At 42.7% G+C, this 12,392-nt stretch overlaps 1 protein-coding gene across 24 annotated transcripts in view; it reads left to right on the top strand.

Moving 5' to 3' along the window:
• MICAL3 (microtubule associated monooxygenase, calponin and LIM domain containing 3) overlaps positions 1–12,392 on the top strand; it is a 277,268-nt gene that overhangs the window by 194,111 nt on the left and 70,765 nt on the right. For all 24 annotated transcript variants that reach the window (XR_010411645.1, XR_010411646.1, XR_010411647.1 and 21 more), the window contains 2 exons: positions 5,980–6,068; positions 6,849–6,936. Coding sequence is in view for 21 of the 24 variants with exons in the window: in XM_064591809.1 (XP_064447879.1) it covers positions 5,980–6,068; positions 6,849–6,936 (177 nt within the window). In the remaining 3 variants the exon portion in view is untranslated. The remainder of the gene's footprint in view (positions 1–5,979; positions 6,069–6,848; positions 6,937–12,392) is intronic.

The following is a 12,392-nucleotide window of genomic DNA, read 5'->3' as shown; positions in this document are numbered from 1 at the left end:
AGAGAAAACAATTTTCTGGACTTTTCTTGAAAATTACCTTTTGGTTAGGTTTGGGACTTGTTTTGAAACCTAAGCCTCTTTCATTAATTTAGGATACTATAGCAGAATTCAGTGAGGACTCCCTGGAGTTTAGCCTATTGAGTTGTATTTTAAAATACTAGGATTCTAGGGTGCCTGGGTGGCTCAATTGGTTAAGTGACTACCTTCGGCTCAGGTCATGATCCTGGAGTCCCTGGATCGAGTCCCGCATCGGGCTACCTGCTCGGCAGGGAGTCTGCTTCTCCCTCTCCCTCTCTCCGTTTGTGTTCCCTCTCTCGCTGTGTCTTTCTCTGTCAAATAAATAAATAAAATCTTTAAAAAAAAAAAAAAATACTAGGATTCTACTTAGTAGAAAAAAGCAAACTAATGCAGGGGAAAAAAAATAGAAGAAAGGAATGAAAGTAACTATAACTATAGTTTTCTGGTACTATAATCAAACAAGACTTGGTTATAAATAATAGAAACCCAAGTCAGATTAAAGTTGAAGCATTAGGTTTATATCTTCCTTGTAGATAGCATTCTCAGAGAAGGGCTGTTCCTTTCTGTCTCACCATCCCTGAGCATCCCCCAGAATGGCTCTGGTTAGCCTGACTTAGCCACATGCTGTATCCTGGAGTGGGCTGGAAGAAAAGGGGATAGTCTTGACTGACCTATATGGGTCATATATTTATTCCTGTGGTGGATAATGTTAGGCCACATGGTTGATAGCCCATCAGAATCACATGGAGGAGGAAGGAGCATTTTTTAAAGAATAAGATACAGGCGCCTGGGTGGCTCAGTTGGTTGAGCGTCTGCCTTCGGCTCAGGTCATGATCCCGGGGTCCCGGGATCGAGTCCCGCATCGGGCTCCCTGCTCGGCGGGGAGTCTGCTTCTCCCTCTGCCCCTCACCCTGGTCATGTTCTCTCTCACTCTCTGTCTCTCAAATAAATAAGTTTTAAAAAAAATAAGGAATAAGATACAAAACAGACAAAAAAGAAGCATATGATCCAAGCACTAATAAATTTTGTCTTGCCCTAATTACATTTTATCTTAGCCAAAATTCACAAAAGTGAGGGGCGCCTGGGTGGCTCAATCAGTTAAACATCTGCGTTAGGCTTAGGTCATGATCCCAGAGTCCTGGGATCACGCCCAGTGTCAGGCTGCCTACTCAGTGGAGAGCCTGCTTTTCCTCTGCCACTCTCCTTGCTTGTGCTCTCTTTCTCTCTCTAATAAATAAATAAAATCTTTAAAAAAACATTCACAAAAGTGAAATGGTTTATTACAGATTGTAAAAAGAGATTGTGTCTAAGCTGAAAAAAATAACCCATGATTCAACTCCCCTCATAGAGAAATCAGCAGTGAGATTGATGGTCCTTTGGCTATCAGTGTTCCTGACAATAGATGTAGCGTCTCTGAGTTCTGGTTAAGTGCCAATAGCTAGTGGGAAATTCTATTTCAGAAAACATGCTATGTGTATGAATATTATTTGAAATTATGAAATCCATAAACTACATTTTTCTAAAAGATTTAGTCAGTGTTGGGAGGCAGGGTACAGGTAAAAGAAGACAGAAGTCAGTTACTTTGAAGGAAAAGAGGAAGGATGTAATAATCAGAGCACCAGCTCTGAAAAAGAAAGAAGGCCATCTCACCTTTATTTCTTTTGACTTTTACGTCCTCCCCTTTTTTTCCCTAGCTTTATTGAGATATAATTGACACATAACTGTATGTAAGTTTAAGGTGTACAGTGTGTTTATTTATACTTTTATAAACTGTAAAATGATTACCATCATAGTATTAGGTACCATCTGCACCCTACCACATAGTTATTAATTTTTTGTGTGTGGTGAGGATTTTTTCTTTTTTTAAAGATTTATTTATTTGCGAGAGAGAGAGAGCGCGAGAGTGTGCGCGCGCACACATGTGTGCCCGCGAGTGGGGGTGGGGGGAGAGAATCTCAAGCAGACCTGTGCCCCCCACCGCCCCGTTCCGCTGAGCACAGAGCCCAGCGCAGGCTCGATCTCATGACCCTGAGATCACGACCCAAGCCGAAATCAAGAGTCAGATGCCCAACTGACTTAGGTGACCAGTGACCAGCTACTCAGGTGCCCCTGTGATGAGAACTTTTAAGGTCCATTTTCTTTGCAATATTCAAGTATATAATACAGTATATATACCGTATATAACTATAACCACCATGCTGTACATTAGATCCCCAAGCTTATTAATCTTATAACTGGAAGTTTGTACCCATTGACCAGTATCTTACCATGTTCCCCACCTCTTAACCTCTGGCAACCACCATTCTGCTGTTTCTCTGAGTTTGTCTTTTTTAAATTCCACATATAAGTGAGATCATACAGTGTTTGTCTTTCTCTGACTTAACTTCACTTAGCATAGTGCCTTCAAGGTCCATCCAAGTTATTACAAATGACAGGATTTCCTTCTTTCTCATAGCTGAATAATAATCTCTTGTGTATATAAACCACATCTTTTTTATCCATTCATTCATTGACAGACACTTAAGGTTATTTCCATATTTTGGCTGTTGTAATGCTATAATGAACATTGCAGATAACTACAAGATCCTGATTTTCAGTTTCTTTGAGTATCTACCCAGAAGTGGAATTGCTGGATCATATGGTAGTCCTATTTTTCATTTATTGAGGAACCTCCATACTGTTGTCCATAGGGGCTGTACCAGCTTACATTCCCACCAGAAGTTCATTAGGGTTCCCTTTCTCCACACCTTCACCAACACTTAACTCTTCTCTTTTTGATGATAGCCATTATAACTGGTGTGAAGGGATAGCCTGTGGTTTTGATTTGCATTTCCCTAATGACTAGTAATGTTGAGCACCTTTTCATCTACCTATTGGACATTTGCATGTCTTTTTTGGAAAACTGTGTCTTCAGTTCTGCCCATTTTTAAATCAGGTTGTTAGTTTTTTTGCTGTTGTATGAGTTCTTTACATATTTGGAAATTAACCCTTTGTCGGACACATGATTTGCATTTTCTCCCATTCTGTAGGGAGAAATATTGCCTTTTCGTTTTATTGATTTACTGTGCAGAAGCTTTTTACTTTGATGTAGTCCCACTTCTATAGATTTTACTTTTGTTGTTTGTGCTTTTGCTGTCATATCTAGGAAATCACTGCTGAGAGGATCAGTGTCAAGGAGCTTTTCCCCTGTTTTCTTGTAGTTTTGTGGTTTCAGGCCTTACACTTAAATCTAATCCATCTCAAGTTCGTTTTTGTGAGCGGTGTAAGATAGAGGTCCAATTTCATTCTTCCGCATGTGGTTATCCAGTTTTCCCAACACCATATATAGAAGAGACCATCCTTTCCCCATCAAGTATGCTTGGCTCTCTTCTCAAACTGGGATTTATTTCTGGGTGTTCCATTGGTCTATGTGTCTGTTTTTATGCCAGTGCCATATACTATGTTGATTACTATAGCTTTGTGATATAGTTTGAAATTGGGAAATATGATGCCTCTGGCTTTGTTGTTCTTTCTCAGAATTGCCTTAGCTATTCAGGGTCTTTCGTGGCTCCATGCAAATTTTAAGATTTTTTTCTATTTCTGTGAAAATGCCATTGGAATTTTGATAGAAATTGCATTGAATCTATAGATGGTTTTGGGTAATATGGACATTTCAATAATATTAATTCTTCCGATTCACAAATATGGATATCTTTCCATTTGTTTGTATCTTCTTCAATTTCTTTTATCGAGGTCTTGTAGTTTTCAGTGTGTTGATCTTTCACTTCCTTGATTACATTTATGCCTAAGTATTTTATTTTTTTGATGCTAGTGTGAATGGGATTGTTTACTTTTTCAGATGTTTTGTTGTTAATGTATAGAAACAACTGCTTTCTATGTGTTAATTTTTGTATCCTGCAATTTTACTGAGTTATTGTTTAGTTCTGGTGGCATTTCAGTGGAGTCTAATCTAGGATTTTCTACATGTAAAATCATATCATCAAACAAAGATAGTTTTATTCCTTTATTATTTGGATGCCTTTTATTTCTTTCTCTTACATGATTACTCTGGCTAGGACTTCTAGTACTTTGTTGAATAGGAGTGGTGAGAGTGGGCATCCTTGTGTTCCAAATCTGAGAGGAAAACTTTTCAAACTTTCACCTTTGCGAATGATGTTGACTATGGGTTTGTTGTATATGGTCTTTCTTGTACTGAGGTATGTTACTTCTATAACCTAGTCTGTTGAGTGTTTTTATCATGAAAGGGTATTACACTTTGTCAAATGCTTTTTCTACATCTGTTGAGATCACATGAATTTTATCTTTCATTCTGTTCATGTGGTGTATTACATTTATTGATTTGTGTATATTGAAACATCCTTGTTATTCCAGGGATAAATCCCACTTTGTTGTGGTGAATGATTGTTTTAATGTGCTGTTGAACTGGGTTTTCTAGTATTTTGTTGAGAATTTTTGCATCTATGTTCATCAGGGATATTGGTCTGTAATTTTCTTTTCTTGTCATATCCTTATCTGGCTGTGTATCAGGGTAATGCTGGCCTTGTAAAATAAGTTTGGGAGTATTCCCTCCTGTTTAATATTTTGGAAGAGATTGAGAAGGATTGCTGTTAATTCTTCTTTAAATGTTTGGTGGAATTCACCAGTGAAGCCATCTGGTCCTGGACTTTTCTGTTTGGGGATAGTTTTGATTACTGATTCACTCTCCTCACTCAGTATTGGTCTATTCAGATTTTCTCTGTCTTCATGATTCAGTCTTGGTATGTTAAATGTTTTTAGGACTCTGTTCATTCTTCTAGGTTATCCAGCTTGTTGGTGTATAATTATACGTAGTAGCTTCTCGTGATCCTTTGTATTTCTGTGGTACCAGTTGTAACGTCTCTTCTTTCATTTCTGATTTTGCTTATTTGGGTCTTCTGAATTAGTATAGTAAAGGCTTGTCAATTTTGTTTATCTTTTCAAAAAGCCAGACTTTAGTTTTCATTGACCTTTTTTATTGGTTTTCTGGTTGGGTTCTCTTATTTAAACTTTGAGAACAGGAAAGTTCATTTGTCAAAGGAGTGGAGTACCTTCTGCAAATGAAAAGGATAAATGGGATTACTCCGTTTCAACAGTTTCTATAATAGGGTCTATCCTTTAATTTTCAAAAGCCTTGGCTCTTTAAAGTGGGAGTAAGGAAAGAGCCAAGAAAAAATTACTTTTGTGACTGACTCCCACTATTGGTGTCATGGGAAAAGCCAAGATCATTGTTTTTCAAACTTGGGACCACACCTGCAAAAGAAAATACATGTTACATTAGGATTCAATAAACACATGTAGACACAACTAAAAGCTGTAAGGACCAATACTTTGATTATGCCACTGTGCGCTTTAATGCATTTTATTCTGCTTCATTCTATTCACAGTCCATTGCAGGACTGTTTGGTTTGGTTTTGTATTGTTTTTTAATGCTGATCCTGACCCACCAAGGGGTCATAAGGCTGGTTTGTGAATGGTTGCGGGAGAAGGGAGCAGCAGAGGGGGTCCAGTCAGAGCCAGTGCTCAATGCTCCCCTACCCGCTGCAGCCTTCATGCCTCCACCCTGCGCTTGTGTTCATTCTTGGTTTCCCCAGAAATGGTAGCAGCTTTCCATGTGACCACATCTTTGTTCTGCACACACTGCCACTTTGTTCACTGGCCCTGCCATGCAAGCTTCACATCTTTGCTCTGGGCGCTGATTGGGTGATAGCTCAATGGCCTTCACATATCCCAAAGAAACCCCCTCCCCCTTCGGGCAAAGGGGAGAAGAGGACTGAAATCAAAGTTTATAGGGAGGGTTTGGCCACCCGGGACAAGAACCCTGGGCATTGGTGACAGCGCCCTGTGGCTAGAGGAGATAGACAGGAGTGTGCTAAGACCAAGGAGTCAGGTTCAGAATTAAGAGTCTCGCTCACTTCCTTTTCCCCGGCCTCTTGCTGCCTACAGGTAAATTCTACTGCAAACCACACTACTGTTATCGACTCTCCGGCTCTGCACAGAGGAAGAGACCAGCAGTGGCTCCTCTCTCTGGAAAGGTAATGATGATCCATCTGTAAGTGGGGGAGAAGCAGCAGGTGCATTTTAGTGTGGTGACAGGTGAGGTGCGGTTGGCCAGGCCTGCTAAATGGCCACTAAATTGCCTTTCTTGTGAATGGGAAGGGCCTGAGAGACAGTCACAGTCCATTTGGGGAGGAAACCAACTTTTCGAGTATAATCTTGATATTGCATTTCACTAAGGTAATGTTCCATCCACCACCTGAGTCAGATTTGAGAGATTATGTTAGACCCTTCTGTTTATATAAAAGAAGACTTTAGTCATTGTAAATAAGCATCTTTCTGAGAAAAGGACACCCTGCAAAGGAACATGGCTATAAATAATCTGCTCTGCTTGTCAATTCCTTTAACTTTCTTTATTCTGTGAATTACTTATCTAAGTACCTTTTTTCCTTCTTACTTTTTTTTTTTAATGAGAGTAGCTCCTCCACTTGTCTTTGTGAAGGTGAACCGGGTATTCCCTTCACTACAGGATGTTACCTTGTCAGCTTGCAAGCTTACTAACCCGTCCTGGAGAGGCTTTTGTTGACTGCAGAGGGACTTGCAGGGAAAGGAAACTTATTCCAAGGTGGACCTAGATTTTGACTCCTGGCAATTTCCCCATGAAGTCTGTCCTGGATTTTTAAAGAAAGACTGACTGTGTGAAAAATACAGTCTGGATTGACTGGCGAGAGCAGCGAACTAGCCAGGCAGGGGCCATTGCCTTCTGAGATTTTAGTGCTTCAGTCAGTCACTCTTCTTCTTCTTGTGGACTTTCCTAGGAGGCCAGAGAAGCCCTGCAGGATGGCCCGACTGTGGACGCAAATGGACGGGCCAGTGCCATGGCCAGCCCTGCTGAGAGAACCCCAGGTAGCCTCACTTCCTTGTTTGGCTGGGTGGTGCGTCACTCTCTCGGCCTCTGTGACAAGGCCAAGGGGATGAGCCAGCACCTCCAAAGCAACATTTCTTCGATTGGGCATCAAGTGGCCCAAAACCCTTTGGACTCCTTTTTCATGTGCCAGCTGCTTGCGTTCGGAGTCCCCTTTCTCTATGGCCTGTCGGAGGTGCTGGTACAAATCCGAGGGGAGTTGCGCTGGCAGACCGTGAGCCAGTAGGGGCGCCATCTGGTGAGCTTCAGTAATGTCCATTCCCAATCTCAAAGTATTGTTGCTGGGGCCCGGGAGCCTGCCCGCACCCATAAGACATACTGGGGTGGTCGGTCCAGGCCCCATCCATGTAGACAGGAATTCAGAACAGGCTGCTTGCCAGAGTCCCAGGGCCTCCTTGTTTTGGACTCCTTGGACAACATGGAATTGTAATAAGGCCCCATGATCTGGATTTGTGTTCACCTACACTTGAAATTCTTGCATCCCACTCCCTATTTAGGTATCTACATAAGCTAACACTGCACTTCCGTTTGACGTGTAACCACTATAGGTCATGCCCTGTCCTAATCACTTTGGGGCATTTGAACTTCTAATGAGGACCAAACCCTAATTTGTTTCATTTCCACTAATCATTTCCTTGTATCAGGAAGTGAATGACACTATCCCTACCTCTGAAAACACATTTATTCTGGTGTTTAACTCATGGGCTCATGGACATTAGATTTGTTGTGAAGAATTGTAGTTTTTTTTCCTTAAAATTGCCTCTCTCTGCTCCGTGTCAAGCCAGCCTGTAAGATATGTCCCCAGTTCCACAAACTGCTGGGTGGTCCCAATACCCCCAGGGCAGCCACAGACTATATTACAACCCAGGGTCATTGTGTAGGTGAGAGAGGAAGTCAACAGGCCATGTTTCTGCTTCTCACACTTTTTCTGTCTTTCACAGCAGATAGATCTCAAGCAACCATTTAGAAACTCATGAAAATTACCATATAAAAACTAGAGGTTATCAGCTAATGCTAGAAACTGTGGAGGAGTTGGTAGTGAAATTTCCATAATGGGAAAAGAGAAGAATTATCCACTCTACTTTCAAATGAGAGGTTTTCAGAGTTGCTTCTTTCCCTGTGCTTAAGAATTAGAGAAAGGGAGAATGTGCCCCAAGAGGGCAGCGATTTGGAGGCTAAGGCCCAGCAAACCCCAGCTGAGCTAGGTGAATTCAGCTTCTGCTCCTATGTGTGCCCACATTAAAATCCAGGGAAGCTTTTTAAGTGCCCTGTGAATTGAACCAACATTTTATAGCAATGTTTATGCCACGAATGACTTTGAAACCTATAGCTTCGAAACCCTTTATAATCTGTCTTTCCCATGAAATGCTGGCAGCCTTTTGCAGTTGACACTCTCAGAGCACAAGGGGAATGTGCTGGTAGCGAAAAATCACCAAAGGGATCTAGACAGAGACTTAGGCTCTGGGGTCTAGAATGTTCATTTGACCAGGTGAGAGCACACCCTCATCAGTCTGGGTCTTGTTCCAGCAGAGATGGATTTCCCAAGGAACTTGGCCACTCAGTAAAACAACTCAGAGAAATGAAACTTTCTTTTTCAGTATCAAGTACAGAACATTCTTTTTAAAAATTTAAACACAATGAAGTTCAGGTCGTTTCTGAGCAAGCCAAGTTTTGTTCACTTTCCCCTGTGGCTCAGTTTGCCGTTCTTACTGTCTAGTTTGAAGGCATAATGGATTTAAAGTATCCGTAGAGAAGGAGAGGAATATTCTACAAAGCAAGGATAGAAGATAAGCGTTTGATAATGTAGTTAAAGACTCAACCAAGAAAGAATCAAATCCCTGAGGACGTCTCAGCGCCTATGGTTCATGATTCTGAAGGTGACTTGCCTATTCTAGCACAAGGGATTCAAGATGTGCATCCCAGTGGGATCCCTGTTGAATCCCTAACATTAATGAGGCAGGCACTGTCCCCCCACTTTAATGCAGCTTAGGGCTAATGGGTTCAATTAGTATCTGCTTCTGGGGACTTGGGCTTTTGGAAATGACAGCCCTGAGTCTGAACATGCGCCAAAGCCCCAGCACTTCCCCTACGAGGTGTCTAATTCTTCCTAGCCTCTACAGAAAAGGAACAGAATCATGGGTGGTATTTTATAGTTGGCATGAAGTAGATTTCTTTTTTTCTTTTGATAGAGATGTCTTTCTTTAAATCTCAAACTAAAGCTTTGATTAGTTAACTGGAATTTCCTTTTGAAAAGCTTCAGAAAACTCAGGTATTTCAGGGTCCCAGAAACGTGTCCTCGATAACAGTCATTAACCCAGATCCATGGTACATCTCCTCTCCTGCACTCTAGACAAGAAAAAGCTGTAAATGAATGAACTTGGTTTCACTGTGTATAAATAAGCCATCCTCCTAGACCCATATCCCCCAGAAGGCAGAGCTGGAAAAACTATGGCTGTAGCTGGCACTTAACCCTGCTGTGTGTTTGCTCTGGGCCACCTCTGTGTTTGTGGCAGTGCCCTCTTTTCCCTTATGTGCTTTCCCCCTTATGCCAAAATTACTGCTGTTGCCAAAAAAACCAAACAACTCACAAGTTGAAAGAACCTACTCCAGGCCTGCTTTGCAGTGTTGTCTCTCTCTGGTGACCTAATCTGTAACTGCTGCTAATTTAGTGTTTGGAGGCAGACACTGTTTACAGTACTGTTGTTTATCATGTGCTTTTAATATAGAAACCCTCTTTTCTGTTCCCAAAATCTGTAAATGCTGTTTCCAAGCTTCGTATACTTACTGCTGTAGATTAGTGGACCTGGCACAGATTTTCTACCCTGGCCTCCTAGTACCTGCCCTGACTTTAAGAAAAGTTGGGACACAGGTAGAGAAAGAAAAACCCCAAATGAGATATTTTGTCCTTGGACATAAGACCCTCAATTGCAGGTTTTTTGGATCCTTTCTTTGTTTAGAAGAATCCCCTTTACATTTCATATAGAGGATAATAAAAAATGAAGCATAAAGGTTATGGGGAATCATAAGGGAAGAGAAGAAAAAGCTTTTCTTGTAATACTGGCAACAGAGATGGGATGGAAAAGACAGTCTTAACTTTAAAAGCCACATAGCAGTTAACAAGAGGCAAATGCCTGCTCCCTATCCCTAGACAACCCTTGCATGATCACCATTAGGTTCTATAGTTTGGGTGCTAAATGGGCCAGAATAGCCATGCGATACAAGGAATTCCGTGCAATCCTGGGGTTCCTGCCTGTCAGGACAAAGTTAGGAAATCTCACTGCTTCCCAAGCCCTCTTCCCTTATAGGCATTTCTGGAAAACCTCTTAGTAGAGCAAAGAGAATTGTGCAGTCCAGCTTAACTCCCCAGCCCTCCCCCAAGAGTCGTAGTTTAAAAAAAAAGGATTTGATGGTGATGTGTAAATATTTATACAAAAACACATGTATATTTATATAGGTGTGTAATTTCATATATACAAGTAGATACTTATCTATCGTGTCCTAAATAATTATAACCATAATAATGAAGCTGTTTCTGAAGCTTCTTGTTCCTTGGTTCTGGAAACCAAGGGAGCTTTTCCAGTGGGGAACCGTGTCACTGGGCTGGCTTAGAGTTCTGGTCAGGGTTTGGAGGGAACAGAGCAAGCCAGCACAGGTGTGGACGTGGAGACTTTGGGGGCGGGGGCTGGGTATCTCAGAAAATGAGCAGTACACGGCCCCAACCTCAGAAAGTACATTGATTCATGAGCAGACTAGGAAAGCAGGGGTTCTGTTGCTCACGGACTACCACAGAGAAGCAGACCCCCCACCCCCACCCCCCTTCCCTCTGTTTTGCTTCCAGGTGTGTGTATCACTGGGTTAGGTACTACAGCTTCCTTCTGTCTCTTGGTGTTTGGTGTGTCTCTGTAGGGCAGTGGACCGTTCTTTGTCCCCCTTAAATGGGCCTCAGCATGGCCTTGAAGGCCTGACCAGCGGATTAAGGGGTTCCCTTTTTCCTGGGCCATTCAGCTTGGGGTGGAGGTCAGGGTAGAGGTTGGGGGGCGTGGCAGCCAGCCAGGTTCCCACGGCCATGGTACAAAGACACCATAGCAAGGGAGGACGCGCTGTGCCAAGGAACGCATCACCTGTCCGCTTCTGGCCTTCCCTAAAGCCTTTACTTTTGCCCTTGTTTTTAATCTGTGCTGTGAGTTTTTGGTGTGTTTCTTTGTGAGTTTTTTAATTTAATTGTGTAACTTTGTTTTTGCCGTTACTGTGAAACTAAGGTGTTATGCTTTTAATTTTTTTTAACAAATGTTACCGTTCTTATTTAAGAGAATAAATTCCAAACAATCTTCAGGTTTCTGAGTTTTTCTTTTCCTTCCCTTTTTCCTGTTTGGAGGGTGGGAAAGGGGTTAGCATAGGCAGGTCTCAAGAGTGGGCCTGAAAGCCATTGTGCCTGAGGACTGTCACTTCTGAGGTGGGGTCAGGAGAGAGTGTGGATATATTAAAATGGGTAAATGGGGTGTTTATACCTAAGATACAGATTGTCGTTAACAGAAAGGCCTCTGTTCACGGGGATTGGCGTGGTGGAAGACATTTTGTTCTGCAGCAGCTACAGGTAGAAAAGAGTGAAAAGGTGCCCCCTGTGCCCCACATCCAGTCAGCCAGTATGAGGGACTTGCGGGCTAGAGCAGATGAAGGGATAGAAATTCCCCAGAACCCATGTCTGCCATGGGGAAACGGAGCCAGATGCTTGCCTTTCCTGTTCCTGACTCTGGCAGGCTGCTCTGGGGACCTGGGAACAGTTATGTTTCTCTGTTTTGAGGCTTTTGCCTGGGCACAGTGACCTTGCTCCTGGTGACATTGAAGATTCTTGTTCTTTTCCCAGCTGATGTCTCTCTCATGCTATCTTTGCTATGACCTGGACGCTGAGCTAGGCTGTCCAGTTCTCCTTGGCTACTCACCCTCAAGCCAGGAGAGATGAGCCTATTGCCTTCTCACACACACTGCTGTGACCTTAGTGGTGGCCTCTTCTACCATGTCGGCACGCTGACCACAGTGGCACAGCCCAGCTTTGGTGTCAAATTGGGCCAAAAGGGGGCACCTGGTGGGGGAGCACTCAGCACCAGCTCTGCTCCCACTAGCTCTAGGAAATTGAGTGTCTGTTGTTAAAAAGGCCTGCCTGGCCTTCTCTACTCAGAAGCAGCCCACTTAGGACTCAGAGTTCTCAGCTTACCCACAGAATAGAGAAGCAGAGTGCTGGGTTCTCTTGGCATTCTAGATTATCAGACCCCCCTGTCAGGGAGGGTCTGCATCCTTGCATAGCTTACTGCTCTGTCAGAACACTGTTGGTACCATTTTAATCCTCAGAGCATTGCTGGTTCAGAATTTATCGCAACAGAGAGTTTGAGTCCTCATTCCCACCCCCTCCCCCAAGTCTGTATCTGTTGCTCCCCTTTCT

This window comes from Mirounga angustirostris, unplaced genomic scaffold (genome assembly GCF_029215605.1).
Source record: "Mirounga angustirostris isolate CCGP_5_RB_7025 unplaced genomic scaffold, mMirAng1.0.hap1 SCAF_5, whole genome shotgun sequence".
In the NCBI taxonomy this organism is placed as follows: Eukaryota; Metazoa; Chordata; class Mammalia; order Carnivora; family Phocidae; genus Mirounga; species Mirounga angustirostris.
This window is presented reverse-complemented; position numbering and strand designations above follow the sequence as displayed.